This window comes from Thermobia domestica, unplaced genomic scaffold, assembly GCF_964235325.1.
Source record: "Thermobia domestica unplaced genomic scaffold, izTheDome1.hap1.1 HAP1_SCAFFOLD_209, whole genome shotgun sequence".
NCBI classification, from domain to species: Eukaryota; Metazoa; Arthropoda; class Insecta; order Zygentoma; family Lepismatidae; genus Thermobia; species Thermobia domestica.
Genome location: NW_027655934.1, coordinates 157863 through 175752, shown reverse-complemented (window position 1 = coordinate 175752; position 17890 = coordinate 157863). Strand labels below are relative to the sequence as shown.

General features: G+C 36.8%; 2 protein-coding genes across 3 annotated transcripts in view; one reads left to right on the top strand and one right to left on the bottom strand.

Moving 5' to 3' along the window:
• Ndf (Nucleosome-destabilizing factor) overlaps positions 1-17890 on the top strand; it is a 177705-nt gene that overhangs the window by 126798 nt on the left and 33017 nt on the right. The gene's annotated exons all lie outside the window — the stretch shown is intronic.
• LOC145676550 (uncharacterized) lies at positions 5750-15018 on the bottom strand. The gene is made up of 2 exons (XM_081747381.1): positions 13540-15018; positions 5750-8695 (listed from the first exon to the last, which is right to left on the bottom strand). The coding sequence occupies exon 2, from the start codon at positions 8682-8684 to the stop codon at positions 6702-6704; it is 1983 nt and encodes a 660-aa protein (XP_081603507.1). The 5' UTR covers positions 8685-8695; positions 13540-15018; the 3' UTR covers positions 5750-6701.

Genomic DNA, 17890 nt, shown 5'->3' with positions numbered 1-17890 from the left:
CTTGCATTGTCAGATTTGCTCAATGCATAAACACTATGAGATTTTGTCATATCAAGAAGTGGTTCAAAATCTAAAGAGATTGGAGGAATTTGTACGTCTACCTCATTTTCAGTCAAATTCAAAATGCTAGTAACACATTTGTTATCGGATGCTTTAACTAGAGCGTCTGGCAGGAATACACCGTCTGCCAAAGTACGTTTGGACAAAAATCCTATCCCATTATTTTCAGTCTTAACTTCAATTAGCTTTTCAGTACGTGCTGGGATCTTTACTTTAGTTCCTACATCAATTTTCAATTCAGCTTGTCCGTCATACGAAATTACACAATGATGTTCAAGAAGAAAATCTCTGCCTATTATACCGGCTACATTAGGAGGTAATAAATCACTACGCATTACATGAAAAGTATGAGTCACTCTGTTCTTGCCTATTTCTAATCTAAGGTCTAATGTACCTAAAGTATGGGCATGAAAATTATTGAATCCATGCACTGGGGTGGAGTCACATCTATGTATCTTTCTTAACATTGACTCACGTAAATGGCTATACTTAATAAGCGATAGATCTGAGCCTGAATCTAATAACATTTCGTAATTCTTATTTAAATCCATCATTCGCACTTTAATTTTACCCTTTTCATCGATTATACTCTTAGTGGAACATTCGCATAATTGGGCGTAACGTCCAATTGTATCAGACTTAACAGAATTTCGATCAGGTTTCTGAGGTGGGGACACCTTCGTACAATTATCACTCGTTTGTTCAGTGGAACAAAGGAAAATCTTCTTAACATTATCATTCTGATTTCTATTACTATCAACACGTTTCTCTAATTTAACTCTGGAGGAGTTGTGTCTCGATAAACAACATAAAGACTTATTCTTGCTACAAGATTTTGGCTTGGTGCTATGGTCAGCACGGCATTTCTCTTTCAATTCACAATCATGCGTGTCAAAGGCGGGATGACGACGCGGTGAGACATTGTTCGGTTTTGGTCGCGGAGAAGGTTTGCGCGGTGTACGGCGCTGAGGACACACATACACTGGGCGACGCGGCGAAGGACTACGCGCTGGGCGATGTTGAGTGCGACGCGGAGAATGACTATGCGATCGGCGACGCTGAGTGCGACGCGGAGAATGAGCACACGCTGGGCGATGACATTGAGGACGGCGCGGAGAAGGATCTCGCGCTGGGCGACGCTGAATGCGACGCGGGGAACGGCTTCGCGTTTTGCGGCAACGAGAACTACGCGGAGAAGGACTGCGCGTTTGGTGATGAGAACAACGCGGAGAACTTGTGTTCTTTCGGGTACAAACATGGATACGTTTGTTAGCACAAGTATGGGTACGCTTTTCACGACAGTGATAGGAGTGTGTACAACGTAAAACACAACAAGAATTGGAATCCTCAAATTTGTCACTATTTTCACTACAATGGTTATCATGCGGTTCTTCATGCGAGTCTACTGAATGATCACAATCTTCTAAACAATGAACCTTTTTCTTAAAATTTCTACTATCCTTACGGGAATGAGAAGAGTTATGAGAATCTCTAGATTTACTTTCAGAATGCTTTTTCGGGAAAAATTTCCTATTTCCTTTCTTCTCTGACTTATGGTTATGATTTGAAGAATTTGCCCTATCTTCATTCTTAGAATCTAATGGCTTTCGTCTCTGAGACAATATGTGCGATTCTTCAACTAGAGCGAAATCTACTAATTGAGCGAAACTATCATCTTCTGTACTTTTACCACGAATTACTGTTTGAATGCGGGGATCGCTAATTCCCTGGACAAAAGATGCTTTTGTCAAATGATCAATAAGTGAATGAGCACCAGCTCTTTCAGTTTCACGACATATTTTCGAAGCAGCAGCTTTCAGATCAGCTCGAATTGTATCTAACTTGCTAGCCCATGAGCTAATACCCTCATTTTTGCCTTGCCTGGCAGAAAACAATAAACAAGCATAATAATCAATAGGTCTATGTGTAGCATAATTCTCTTCTAAAATTGTCTTAACTGCTTCCCAAGTATCTACGTTCAATCTAACTAAAATACGATTTCTAGGTTCTCCTAAAATTTTTGACTTAATAAACTTCAATAATACAGGTTTGTCACGGGGGTTAACTAACCCTTGAGCAATTTCACAACTATCAATAAATTGCCTCAACTTAGAACGATCTCCTGTAAATGGTTCTGCAATAACCTGAATTGCCTGAGAAACTTTAACATATTCTGGCTGTACGTTACTTCCGTCAGCTTCTGCCATGATTAAAAATTCAAATTACGTTTCAACGTGGAAACAACAAATGAAATAAATGAATGAACCTCTTAGATTTGCGAAAACTCGAAGGTTTGAGCAATAATGGTTTCTGAGAGGAATTTCTCACTTAACCTAACTATATCTAAATTTACGATGGGTTTATCACCTGTATGGGGCTTTAAATGCCTAATTTCAACACTAAAATGCACTGCACTTATTTAAACACTAATGAACGAAAATCACTAATGTGCGTTTGGCGTCACGATACAGTGAGCAGGATGTTTTGCTGATTGATGGCCAGTCAAACAACAAAAGCGTCCTTTTCCCTTTTTCGCTTCCGCCAAGGAGGATGGAATGAAAGTTAAACAGATGGAAAAAACTTTCAGCACACAATAAATACCACACATGCAAAATGCACATGCACCAAACACAGTTCACTTAAATAACAAACTGGTATCAAAGTTTACGATGTCACGATTATTCCTGATATCCTAAGGCTGTGCAAAAAGTTCACGATATCCTAGGTTGTTCAAGATATCCTAAGTTGTTCAAGATATCCTAGAGATGTTCAAGATATCCTAGGTTGTTCAAGATATCCCACAAAGCTGACACCAAATTATGTGGCGGGCCGGCGGTATGCGTTTGCGTAGACCGGCACCCACACAAGAGAGTTTTGTAATTTACCAAAATACTTCTATTTAGTCAACCAAAGTTTCTGCAAAACACCAACTATAACTCGAGCGGTAAAGTTATACTGGAAACAGGAACTCAGCTAACAAAACAGTCTGAAGAATCTTAGTATTACACGGTAGCGTTGGCCGTGGCCAAGACTTATCTTCTAATGGAAACAATGGAATCGTTATCCTGATTAAGGTTTGATAACCAACAATCCTTTGGGATATCTCTTGAAACAAAACTCGACAAATATGTTCCTTGCAGTAAGCCTGCAGTTTATTGGCTCTAAGCAAATTACAAGAACCAGAGCCGGGGCGATAGTGTAAGTACTGTGTCTATATATAAAAGAGTTTTAACTTACGTGGCGGCGTTCCAATAGGTAGTTAAAATATAACGCACTAAAAGTCACTGATAAAAAACAAACTTAACTGTAGCACTTTTCACAAATAAAATAAAACTGCACTAGACTGGGAGGGCACGAATCAGTCCTAGTGGGTAGGTAGGTAAGAGGTATACTATTTGATCTACCGGTCTGCGAACAGACATCAAATAGGGTAGGCTACCAGAGGTTAGGAACAGGTTACCGTTTGATCTACCGGTCTGCGAACAGACATCAAACAGGGTAGGTGTAAAGGTTACCGTTTGATCTACCGGTCTGCTAGGCAGACATCAAACAAAGTTGGTTACCAGAAGGAATTAAGGTTACCGTTTGATCTACCGGTCTGCGAACAGACATCAAACAAGGAAGGTGTTTGGGTTTACCGTTTGATCTACCGGTCTGCGAACAGACATCAAACAGGGAATAACTATTTGATTTACCGGTGCGTTTTAGGCCAGCTAAGCAATAAACTTAGAGTCTGTCAAAACACACATCAAATAGGGGTGCGACAGAACTTTAGCCGTCAACTTCCTAAGCTTGCCAGCAGTTTCTGGAGCGAGTCCGGGCTGAAGCGAAACTTGCGGAAGTAGATTGCCAAGTTCGGAAGGAGGTAACTTTAGCCGTCAGTTTCCTAAGCAGACCAGCAATTATGGGAGAACCCTGGCTGAGCCATCTTGCTTTCAGAAACAGATTGCCAAGTTACTGTGAGGATTAGGTAGGGTAGTACTTTGACCGTCAGTTTCCTAAGCCGACCAGCAATTATGGGAGAACCCTGGCTGAGCCATCGAGCTTTCGGAAACAGATTGCCAAGTACTGGGTAAACCAAGGTAGTGAGGTAGGTAACCAAGAGATTGAGTAGGCAGGCCTCCGTAGAGGCAGAGAGGTCGGAAGGCAGAGGGATGGACAACTAGAGACTTCTTCGTGATAAGTTCCTGAACTGAGACGTACCTAACGAATTGCGTACTCCTCGTAGTCTGCACGTCTCTGAGGGGTTCAGGAGAGGGACGTTGTCCGACGAGAGAGGCCAAAACATGCGTTTTTAAGGGCCTCGGTCGGAGGTGCAAGCGGCACCAATTTACGGTCTGTGTGCAAAATAGTAACGTGAGCAAACGTTGCACGAGGACCGTAAGGTCAGAGGTTGAGCATGCGTGGAGATCTAAAAAGTACCTAGGGCGGAGCCCGAGGGGGACCAGTATCCTGAAAAGAAAGATTATTGGCTTTGCACACGATTTCGGGTGCAGATGACCTCGGAAGAGTTCCACTCTGAGGGGTGGAGTGACTAACTATTGGAACGAGCCATGCCATTAACATCTAGATTGGCTAGTACAAGGTGCCTTGGGCGGAGCCAGGCAAAAGATAAGATTTTGTGTGTGCGCATGCGTGTGCGTGTGATGTGTAGTCCTTGAGTTTAGGTGTGTGAGCCCCTTTCTCTGGAAGAATGAGATTACATCGAGATATTACAGAGAATGGTACAAATAGTATCTTAAACTATAAACATATACTAAACATAAAAGATTTCAAGTAATAAACTTGAAAGGTTTTATACATAATGAACTCAAGACCCTTCAACAGTTTATCTTACTCGTTTTCGACCAAAGACACACATATATATTTAATGTTCTGAAGAACGAAAAGAATCTTCTTTCAGAAGCAAAAATGACATTTTAAAGATACACAAACTATATGGGTTTTCTTAACAGTATTCTACCACTAATAATAATAATCTAACTTGTTAAAAGACTACATCAATATAAAAAAAAACTAAGCTTCTGTATCGAACCAGAAGGGGAGAATGTTTATCTTAACTGCGGTTGACCTATAGGTCAGAAAGGGGGAACTCGGTGAAGGCAGACAGGATGTCTGGTTTCCAGCTAGGAAAAAAAAGAACACTCAACACGAATTTGTATTTTAAAAGAAGTAAATGAAATACGAATTCTGTTGCAGTTTTAAAAATGTAAAACAAAAGAAATAATTATTCGCAAAAAATAGTTTGCGAATTTGCGGCACTACAATAGGATTATTGTTTGAGATTATAAAATAGCGTTTATGTGCGTGCATACGAGCATACTGATGGTCACTTGTTTCCAATTTAACAAAAACACTATATTCTTATTACAATATACTAGAATAAAGCTCAGTTGAAAACCTATATTTAAAACTGCGCACATTTTACACACGGCGTCCCCTGATTTTTCAGTGTCCAAAAGATTTAAAAAAAAAAAAAAAGAAAAAGAAAAGAAAAAGAATGCACAGATTAGTTGAGTAAATACAATTTATTGCTCACCGAACTAAATTTTACTGTTCTGAAAGAGAGAGAAAGAGTACTCATTTCTGAGCGAAAAAATCCAATATCATGTATTCTAAAAAGTTGTTGTATGATTGACGTTTTCGTCTCGCGCAGGTTCTTCTTTTTCTTCAAATAAAATAGGATCTCTTTTGGTAGGCGTGAGAAGTTTATTGAAGTTAATAAGAAAAATAGAAGTTACAAGTTCCACAACAAACAACTACAAAATCTCACTGACTGTTCTTTCAGTAAAATCATTAAAGTTCCACTTTAGATAAAGATTGGAAACACTAGATACGACGAAATACAAAAATATATGAATTCGAAGATGTATATATATATTGTTCCAAGATTCTAGTTACATGTAAAGATATATATATATAAAGTACTAAGATACTATTTACTATTTAATTCTCGTCCCTAAGATACAGACCGCAAAGAATCTACTAATAACGCGAATGTGTCTTCCTGGAATGTGCCAAGCCTTGTATAGCAACTAGTATATAAAACTATCGTAAGCACAAAGATCGAATCATCACATGAGTTTAGGTCGACACGTGGACGCACGTGGAGACCTATCATACAGACTTTGAAACTGGACTTAGTAATCCATGCTCTCACTGCGTGATGTACACGCGCGTACATTATCTTACTTCCTTGAAAAAGAAACCATTACAAAAGAGAGTATTTTGAAAGTACATACACTATCATCACATATGTGTGACCCTTCAGTGACCCTACATCCTGTTCTTGGCTGGCACATTATCAATAGCTTAAAGAACAAAGATTCGTCTTTTATACAATATTAACATTGACTTCAAAAATAATAATATAACAACTCTAAAATACACTAACTTATAATCGAACCCCGATCCTTTATATACACTATATACAGTGACATTCCAGGTAAGTACTGCTAAGAGGGGAGGTGCATCGAAGGTGATAAACAAAATAAGAAAAAGAAAAGAAAAAAAATAACTAAATATATGTTCATACAACACCTCCCTCCTTTTTTGAATTTTCATATCAAATTGCGAATTTGGTTGCGAATTTGGATACTGAAAATTCACAGTCTGATATGAAACATTAAAAGATTTTCTTTTTACCTTTCCTTACGTAGATTAGGACTTTTCTTAGGGGGAACAGCTACCTGTAACTCATCTGTAATCTCAGTAAGTTGCTCAGCAATTTTTGACATGACTACAGGCTCAGTGGTATCTTGTTTTTGATTTATTTTGGTAATAATAAAAGGTTTAATGCATATTTGTTTACAACAACTATCATCATCAAAATACCTTTTGAAAAAGCGAAAACATTTACATCGGTAACAACAACAAAATAGTAATATTAGAGCTATCAGAACTGTACCAAAATATGAAAACCAAGAGAGATGAGTTACCTTTTCAGAATGAAGTAGTTTCCATTGTTCATCATCTATTTTCTTTTCTACTTCCTGAATTTTATGGCTTGCTACCTTTAAGTCACTAACCGAATTAATTACATGTTGAATAGGTAGGTTAATTTGCATATCTTCCAGGTATATATGAGAATTGAATATTTCACAACAATTATCAGTAAGATTTAATTTTGGAGTAAAGTCTTTACCTGTAACATTGGTTTCATACCATGTTTGTGTTTGGAGGATCGCCTTCAAACCATAAGCTTTACAATTATTATCTAGATGAATAATACCTGAATTTGTTAGAATTAAATCATAAGGTTCAAATCCATTACATAATATTGTCATTTTCTCTTCCTGTGGAGCAACAAAAATCCACTCATTGTTATTTAAGGTTACGAATATACAATGATCAATTTGTATCACATGTTTATTACAATCCATGGGAACATAATGAATATATTGTAATAATTTCATTTCACACTCTTGATTTATATGGCTAGACAAGATAGGAAACGTTTGTTTACACAAAAACCAATCTTGTTTAAGAATCTTACATTTATTGAACTCAATTTCAGTCATTTTTGCGTAATATTGCTTAATTGAATCAACTAAAAGGTAAGGTTTTTCAGGTTGAATAAAAACAAATTTATTTGTTGTATTCTTTATTTTAGTGGGGAAGGGAGTTAACTTATATACTAGATAACGAATGGAATCTGTCAAAGGGAGACGAATTACATAGGCTAATATTCCATTATTGATAAACACATCTAAATTAATTATTTTCAATAACAAGTAACTATTCCTAGTACTTGTCCCAATTGGTAAAGATAACGCACTATGGAGGTCACTTTGACTAGCCTTCCAATGTTGGATTATTTGATAAGGAGTGATTATGTGAGGCTGTAATACACCTTTTTGTGCATTTAAAATTGCTTGCAAAACAATTTCATACTGATCCTTTAAATCTCTTAAATACCTTTCAACTTTTGCGATATGTTCATTTATTGTATACTTTAAATTTAAATCCAAAAATGCTTCATTTAAATGTCTCTCTCTTTTTGATATCTCTTTACTTATATGCTCTAAACCTTGACTCAAAATATTTTCGTTAGTCTCCACTGTGTGAAGAGTTTTATTAATACCTTGTAGGGTAGATTTAACAATAGTCATCTGCTCTTTACTCAATTTCAAGAAATCTAACTGTTCTTTTTCTAATTTATTGATTTTTTGAGTGTAATAATTGGCATCTTCATCGTCCAAGGTGCCAAATAGAAATTTAGCAAGGTGACCAATACCATCTATTAACCCTCGTTTTCTTCTACTTTCTTGCGAAGAAATTTTTGTTACTTCTTTTATTATTTCCTTAACCTCTTTGATATCAGATACCTTAGTCAAAACTTGATTTACGAACACTGTAGCACAACTTGTTTTATTTGATTTCACCACTGAGTGTCTACACAGGTTTTGTGTCCTATCTACGTAAGTTTCCAAATTACGAAAGCTTATATCTAGCTTAGTTAAGTTAACGTAAGAGACCAATTGCCAGTAAGTATTATATAACTGAACCTCTCCTAAAGAGTCATAATAAATACCTGCCGTATTTTCAAATTTCTTTATGCGTGCTCCAAGCTCTAGACTACTACATATAAGAGAAACCAGTAGAATAGCTTTAAGTCCTATCATTTTGAACAATCCTGTAAATATAGAAACGTTATTTTACTTTCCTTACTTTTTTTTTTTTTTTTTTTTTTTTTTTTTTTTTTTACAAGATAACATGAAGAATTTGAGTTACTTAATAATACATCTTTAATCTATTGGCATGCACAGTCATCTCTTGTTTGCCAACCTTTAAGGTACAGTTTACACCTTTTGTTCGGATTACATCGTACGGTCCGCGCCACAGACTGTCAAGTTTCTTTGATCTGCCGCGGCGGACTGACTCATCATATAATAACACTTTATCTCCTTTCTGAAAAATGCATTCGTTTTCGTTTCTATCATAATATTCTTTACTTTTCTCCTTTTTGTCAATGAGGTTTGCTCTAGCTAATCCGTGCATCTCCTGCAATTTGTGTTTCAACTGTTTTACATAATCATCGTAATTGTATACAACTTCAGAAGGTTTTCTTTGTAATACACCTGGTACATTTACAGGTTTCCCGAATAACAGTTCGAAGGGAGTATATTGAGTGGAACTATGAGGAGTGGTATTATAACAGAAAGTAGCATATGATGCTAATTCGTCCCAATTATTCTGATTTTCTGCCACATAACATCGCAAGAAAAATTTTAAAGACTGATGGAATTTTTCTATACCACCATTCGATGCCGGATGGTATGGGGTAGTATGTAGTTTTTCTATTTGTAACAATTTACAAATACGCGTGAAGACATCGCTTAAGAAATTACTTCCGCAATCAGACAATATACTGTGTGGAATGCCAAATTTTAGCACTACATTCTCGACAAAGGCTTTGCTGATTGTATCAGCATCTTGAGAAGGGATGGGAATTGCAATAACAAATTTTGAAAGGTTATCTTGTACAGTCAATAAATATTTGTTTCTGTGTTCTAAAGTTTCTGGGAGAGGCCCGACTAAATCTAAAGAGACCTTTTCAAAAACTGTACTGGGCGTGTCAGTTATTACCATCTTCATTTTTACCTTTTGTTGTGTGTTCCTATTCTTTTGACATATTTCACACCCTTTTATGTAATCTTCAACATCTTCCTTCAGTTTTGGCCATTCTTTAATGTCAATATTATTTAAAGAAAGGTACTTTCTAATCTTTTCATAACACCTATTCATTCCTATATGTCCACCTAGAATTTGAGTATGAAACTCTTCTAAAATTTTGTTTTTCGTTTCTAAGTCTAAAGCTTCAGCTTTTTCTTTCTGTTGTGAATCACAATTTGATACCCTATCTTCTTCTTCAATAACATCTAAAGAATACATTCGTGACAAGGCGTCAGAATTTGTATTTAAGCTTCCTTTCTTATACACAATTTCGTATTGATATTCCTCTAAAAGTATTCTCCATTTTAAAAGTCTAGATGTCGGATTTTGTACTCTAAAAACCCACGTTAGTGGCTTGCAATCTGTGACAAAAGTTACTTTTGTTCCGTAAATGTACGGTCTAAAAACTTTGCTAGCCCACACTAGAGCCGCCAGTTCCCGTTCAGTCGCTGAATACGATCTCTCTGCTTTATTGAAAACTCTACTAGCATACGCAATTGGAAGATCTTTGTTTATTTCACCCTGTGAGAGAATAGCTCCGCAGGCAAATGCCGAAGCATCCGATGTGATTATAAAAGGCTTTTTAAAATCAGGATACTGCAAAATTGGAGGAGTTGTCAATTTCTCTTTAAGAGAATCAAATGCAAGTTGTTGTTTGACTCCCCAAGAAAACTGGACGTCTTCTTTTAATAAGGACGTTAAGGGTAAAGCAATTTTACTGTAGTCTTTTAGAAATTTCCTATAATATCCAGTAAGTCCTAGAAATCCCTTAATTTGTTTCTTATTCTGAGGAACAGGAAAGTCCTGAACTTTCTCCACTAATCTTGGATCTGGTTTTACTCCGTTAGGTGTAATGACATGTCCTAAGTATGTTAATTCTGGCTTTAAAAATTCAGTCTTATCTACACTTAACTGCAGGTTGCTTTTGCGAAATCTTTGCAAAATCACACGTAATCTACTATTATGCTCTTCTAAAGAACTAGAGAAGACCACTAAATCATCCAGGTAGATGAAACAACTCGTACCTGTCAGCCCTGCTAACACTGTATTCATCAATCTTTGAAAAGTGGCCGGTGCTGTCGCCAGACCGAAAGCAAGTCGCTTGAATTGATAATGATTTTCAGGTGTACTGAATGCAGTTATAGGTCTATCCTTTTCCCTAATATAGCATTGATGGTACCCACTATGGAGATCTAAACTGGAAAAGTAACGCGCATTGGCTAAATTACTCAAAATGTCGTCTATGTTAGGTAACGGAAAGGACGAATGGACACATAGATCATTGACAGATCGATAATCGACTATTAGTCTATATTTCTGTTTTCCTGATGCATCGAGTTTCTTTGGAATAAGGAAAATAGAACTGTTCCAAGGAGAAGTTGAAACTTCTATAATGTCTTGTTTTAACAACTCTTCTATTTGTCTATTTAATTCTTCCTTATGACATTCTGGCACTCGGTAATTCTTTTTGTTAACAATTTTGCCTACATGTTTAGGATCAATAACAATTTCATGTTCAAGAACATTTGTAGCAGTTAGTTTGTCTCCTGGTAGAAAGAAAACATCATTGAATTCATCGCAAAGTTCAAGTATACTTTCTTTTTCTTTGGGTGGTAAATGACCTAGCCTTAAAAGCTTATGAAGTAATTTTAAACGTTCAGTTAAACTTTCTGAATTTGACTTTTGTGGAACCCTGTCTTTTTCACACTGAATATTTAAAACATGGTTTTCTTCTAATTTCTCTAAGTCTATCGGATCTAAGGTAATATTCTCTACTGAAGAATTTACATTTAACACACTAGCTATGCATTTATTTTCTTTCGCTACTGTCAAACAAGAAGAAAGAAAAACACCCGGTTTAATTTCTCGTTTTTCTACAATTCCAATTCCTGTGCTGTTTGTGGGAACAAAAACTAACTTCTCGCATCGAGCTGGAATACTATATGTCAACGGTAGTATAAGCTTATCGCTGCCCTTAAGGTCAAGTTTCTGGTAAGCATGTGTTGACAAGGTAGGAGGAGGAGGAGGATGGAATTCTAACAAACAATTTTTTTGTTTCAAGAAATCACGTCCAAGAATGTGTCTGCCTTTTGATAAGCATCCTTCCGAAATAATGTGAAATTTATGTGAGAATTCTACTCCTTTTATCACTAACGTTAGATAAATAGTACCTAGTGACCTAGTTTTAACATTGTTTAATCCTTTCAATGTCACAGTTTGTGTTGTATCGATATTCTTTCTAAAACTGCATGGAAGTGCATGGATTTGCCAAAGACTTAAATCACTGCCTGTATCTAAGAGAAAAGTTGCATCAGCATGCAATTCTTTAATGAATGCCGTAATAGTACCTTCTTCTTGATTTGTTACTATGCAACCCTTCGTGTTATCTGAGATGCAAACAGGTTGCTTATTTACATCCATTTGCGGTTTCCCTGACCATTACAACTTGAGCACATCTGACTACTGCAGGCTTTTACTTCATTAAAATGCAGAGAACTTTGTTCTTTATCACAAATTCTCTCATTTCCACTAGTATTTACCCTACTAGTATTTCCACTAGTATTTACTTTACTAGCAACATGCAAACAATTGCTATAACCTTCCGTGCCTCGCGCGGCGCTCTCGGAAAAATTACAATTAACCCCTCCTGTGCCTCTCGCGGCGATCTCAGGAGAATTTCCATTAACACATCCTGTGCCTCTCGCGGCGATCTCAGGACAAATTTCACAAACGTGTACCGTTTTCATAAACTGATTAGAAGAATTTCCTCTTTCCTTTCTTTTCTGTAATTTGCATTGAGCTTTGGTGTGACCAGGCTTATGGCATAGGTAACATACTAATTCTTTCTTTTGAGCTTTCTTACTATTTACATTTGGAAAGGGGAGAGAAGTGTGGGAAGTGATCTGTGTTTCTTCTTCTAGAGCGAGTTCGATAATATATCCTAAGGATGTATCATCATCGCTTTTAGATCGTACAATCATCTGAATTCTGTCATTTGTTAGCCCCTGAATAAAACTCGCTTTAGCTAAAATTTCAACAAGTGCTATAGCTCCTGGCAATTTAGATGCATCTATAACACGAGCAACGGCTTCGCGTAATTGACTTTGAAGAGTATCTACTTTACTTGCCCATGAAGCAATTGAATCAGTTTTGGTTTGTCTAGCACTAAAAAGCTGGCATGCATAAAAATCAATAGTTCGTCTAATGGAATAATTTTCTATTAATATTTGTTTAACAGCTTCCCACGTAGTAGTGGTTTTTCTAACTAATAACTTAGATCTAGCATCCCCAGTTATTTTTGCTTTAACAAATTTCAAAAGTGTACTATGCTTAGCTGGGTCAACCAATTCAAAAGCAGCATCTACATTAGACAGAAATTCTTCTAATGCTTCTCTTTTTCCCGAAAATGGTACCGAAATTAACTTTAGTGCTTCTGACACACTACAATACTCTACTTCTGTATCAGAAGAATCAGCACTACCGCTGGTAGCCATTGGCAATTAGTACTTACGTTAAACTATACAATTTAAATTTACAAAAATTTTGTTAGCGACAATACCTTTCTTACACCTTCTGTTTTGCCAAGTATTCCCAAGATTAAACGAATGAAATATTTTAATCCTTCCCTAGAGGAACGGTGAATACTAAAGCCTTCTATCCTAGACTGTTCTTGTCTTGATTTTACGTTATTCACTTCACAAGTAAACAACAACCGCGGTGACCAAAGAACAAATCTTTTCTATCTCCAGGCGTAACACTTTCAAATTTTGGAAGTTCAAACAAGCAATGAAAATTGTAACCCACCTTGAATTTCCTGTGATGGGGGGTGCTGCTGGCGTCGATCCTGGTACTTTCCTGATGTTGGTTTAAAGATGAGGCCTCTGGATTTCCACAAGATCTCGGCTTGGAATGTTGCTCAACTGGGACCAGCCACACTTGAGAATGGTACTGCTTACTGGATCTCTGGAACTGGTTGCAATAAAACTGGAACACTGGAACGGTGTGTACGCCGAGGTATCCGCTACACCTTGAACAGGCAAGCTTCTTGCACTCACAGTAAAAAAGGTATTCTCGACGAAGTGCGGTCTGTATCTGGACGTAACGATATTTTAAAACGTATCAGCTTCGTGTCGAAGAACGAACTCTGACTACAATGATGAATGTTCAACTTGGTAACTGTGGAACGTGCACTGGAATCGAACTTCGTGTACTTCGGTTGAGATCCTGCCTAGCTGCCACCACTTTATTTTCCTGTTGTATGATTGACGTTTTCGTCTCGCGCAGGTTCTTCTTTTTCTTCAAATAAAATAGGATCTCTTTTGGTAGGCGTGAGAAGTTTATTGAAGTTAATAAGAAAAATAGAAGTTACAAGTTCCACAACAAACAACTACAAAATCTCACTGACTGTTCTTTCAGTAAAATCATTAAAGTTCCACTTTAGATAAAGATTGGAAACACTAGATACGACGAAATACAAAAATATATGAATTCGAAGATGTATATATATATTGTTCCAAGATTCTAGTTACATGTAAAGATATATATATATAAAGTACTAAGATACTATTTACTATTTAATTCTCGTCCCTAAGATACAGACCGCAAAGAATCTACTAATAACGCGAATGTGTCTTCCTGGAATGTGCCAAGCCTTGTATAGCAACTAGTATATAAAACTATCGTAAGCACAAAGATCGAATCATCACATGAGTTTAGGTCGACACGTGGACGCACGTGGAGACCTATCATACAGACTTTGAAACTGGACTTAGTAATCCATGCTCTCACTGCGTGATGTACACGCGCGTACATTATCTTACTTCCTTGAAAAAGAAACCATTACAAAAGAGAGTATTTTGAAAGTACATACACTATCATCACATATGTGTGACCCTTCAGTGACCCTACATCCTGTTCTTGGCTGGCACATTATCAATAGCTTAAAGAACAAAGATTCGTCTTTTATACAATATTAACATTGACTTCAAAAATAATAATATAACAACTCTAAAATACACTAACTTATAATCGAACCCCGATCCTTTATATACACTATATACAGTGACATTCCAGGTAAGTACTGCTAAGAGGGGAGGTGCATCGAAGGTGATAAACAAAATAAGAAAAAGAAAAGAAAAAAAATAACTAAATATATGTTCATACAACAAAGTATTGAGCCTTTGGAGGTCAAAATTGAGAATATATGTAGTGTTATTTGGAACTGACATCATGGAACCACATATTCTGTTCGATAACCATCTGTCATTTTTCCGCCAATACCATAATCCCGTAGCTATAGAACTTATGTGATTCCTGAAAAAAAAAAAAAAATAATAATAATAATACATGTGCAAGGTAAACTTCTTTTGAAACTAACTTAACAATATTCAGGAAATTCTACAAACCAAAACAAATGATACTCTGACAGAGTGAGGTCCAGGCTATACGGTAGATACATTGGAACCTCCCAGCCAAATTTTCGCAAATTCTGAGAAGTCGTTAAGTATTTCTGTGGTTTGGTGTTGTGAACGTGGCATGACAGTCTTTCTATTCGCCATTCTGGTTGTTTCTTTTTTTAATTAAGTGCATTCATGTCAATTCAGGCCTTTAGCCAGTCCAAAAATGTAGGAGACAGTAGAAATTAGGAGGGATCGATCCAACCATATAGTTCATTTGCAAGTCTACCGTAAAGATTTTAGGGGGGAGCCAGTGTAAATTATTGGGGCCGGTCCCCGTGCCCCCCGTGGATACGGGCTGTGCCAATTGTCAACAGTACGTGTCCGAGTCTATCGTTTCGTCCGGCGATAGCAGCTCATGACGCTCTCAATACCACAAAACACACGGAGTAACCTACCTGGGTGTCAGTATCGGCTTTGCCACAAACACTTCCCCTAGCAGCACATTGTCTGTAACTTTAGCACTTTCCATTACTCATGATCAAAGATCAACCGCTTCAGAAATGGTTCAAATTCGTTACTTTCCAGTAGAGATTCACAGATCGAAATGAAATAGTAAAACATAGTTGTGTAAGTTTCATTCATATTCAGGGTGTACATGTATGTAGTGATTATATAAAAAATTGAGCACTTTTTACATTAGCTTCAACTATCCAGTGACGTTAGGCCTGACTCGCTGCGTTTCATATCTTGAGATTCGGGTCACTAACCCCATCTCGTGCGCAAAAAACTCAATATATTTTAAATGACCTAATAATTATATTTCTTTCCTATCCTTCCCTCATTCCCTGCCATATGAGAAATATCAATATCTATATGAATTAATATAACTGAATAACCTTTGTGCGTATCGTTAGATACTTTCCCCCTCCTCTTCGTTGTAATATGAGTGTGTCGACTATCTCACATCTACTTGGATCCTTTTATAATTAATTACTAGAGGAGTTTCACGACTGTCAAATATCACCATAACCTGTTTTGAAGGAGCAACATTGTATCATTAGCAGAGTGCTCACCACTGTTCATAGAGATCCTTGGTTTTGTACCATGCATGAGAGCATGTGGTGAACACAGTGTACGTGCGTTTTCTCGGATTTTCCCCATTTTCTTGCACATCATTCTACCAATTCGTTCACTATCATTCACTTTCAATGACAGAACTCTCTCCTGGCTAAGCGATTAGCGTACGCGCCTTTGGCGAGGGATCCCCGAATTCGATTCTCGGCGAGAGCTCATGTGGTTCGGATCCCACGTTAAGCTATAGTCCATGTCTCATAGCCTCGCTGCTAAAAGGGACGTTAAACTAAGTGTCAAACTTTCAATAACGGTTTCCCTACTGTAGCCTACAGGTCATAGTTGTGACACGTGTAAACCTCATAGTGATTAATTTTCCTATTTTTAAATTGCATTGTATTTTAACACGAAAAACTTCCTAAATATGCTCGTCGAGGATCAACTTGAAAGCGTAACTATACAATTTCGTGTTGATTATTGAAGATTTAGGTAAATTGTAATTAGTGGGTGACCAGGGGTTAGCTCCCGTATAGCCTATCACATAGTATAATTGTGATTGTTGAATGTGGACTCTATTTAAATACTGTATTCCAATGCAAAAGAGCTTTTTATTCAGTCTTCCCCTCCAGCCCACTTCAGCTGTTGTTTTCGCACACTACTTTCTTCCTCTCCCACAATGTTTTCGGGCCTAGAACCGTAGGCCTATGTACTTCCGATAATCGCACTCTGTATCCTGCATTAAAATCTTGAATGTTAATCATTAATTTTGTGTTAAGTTGCGTATTTATTATGTTCATGACACGTTTATTCCTAACATAATAAGAGATTCCTGATTATATGTAAACTAAGCTTAGAGTCAAAATTTCGAGAATGTGTGTGCTGGATATAGTTTACTAATCCGTGGTAAAATCATAAAATTTCCCTCTTAAATTCTATATCCATAATATTTATGAATCCCAGAAGCCTATTCCATTTATTATTCAAAATATGTTTCTAAGCTTTGTCATAAAATTACATTGTTCCGTGTCGTGCTTTCCGAAGTGCCGGGCAATGCCAGCTGTGAAGCAGCAGAGGGAAAGAAAAGGAAAAACGAAAAGAAGAAAAAGGAAATAACCAACTTGGCCACTTGCCAACGCGCCACGTACCGTAATATAACCTTGAGCATAATACATGACGTTGCCGTTAGATGGCAGAGTTGAACAGCCGCGTTATGTCAGTATTGATGTGCTTGCTTGGTTCTTTTCTCTGCCTACTACGGCTTGACTGTAATTGGGGAAACTAAAATTTCAATGTGTGACAGAAAGAATACTAAATTTTGTCATAATTGTTGCGTCAAATTCGTGAAATTTTAAAAGTTACGGATATTCATGGATATTTTCGCATTGCGATAGCCCTAAATAAATAAAATGAACCCTCATTCTGCCGTTGTATTTTTTACTTTGTTACGCTAAAAAATAAATACTGTATATAAAATAATTATTTTTCTCGCAAGTTTACTAATACATTCCCTTCATTGTTGAATTAACGTAACTTGTAAAAACATAACAGTAAAATTGGACACGCTTCGTTACACGAATGTCCAAGCAAAATTATTGATTTTTTTTTTTTTAAAGTTCGAAATTCTCGATAAGGACAAATTACTCTTTTTAGTAAATAAAATTGAATTTTAAAATTACGAATTTAGT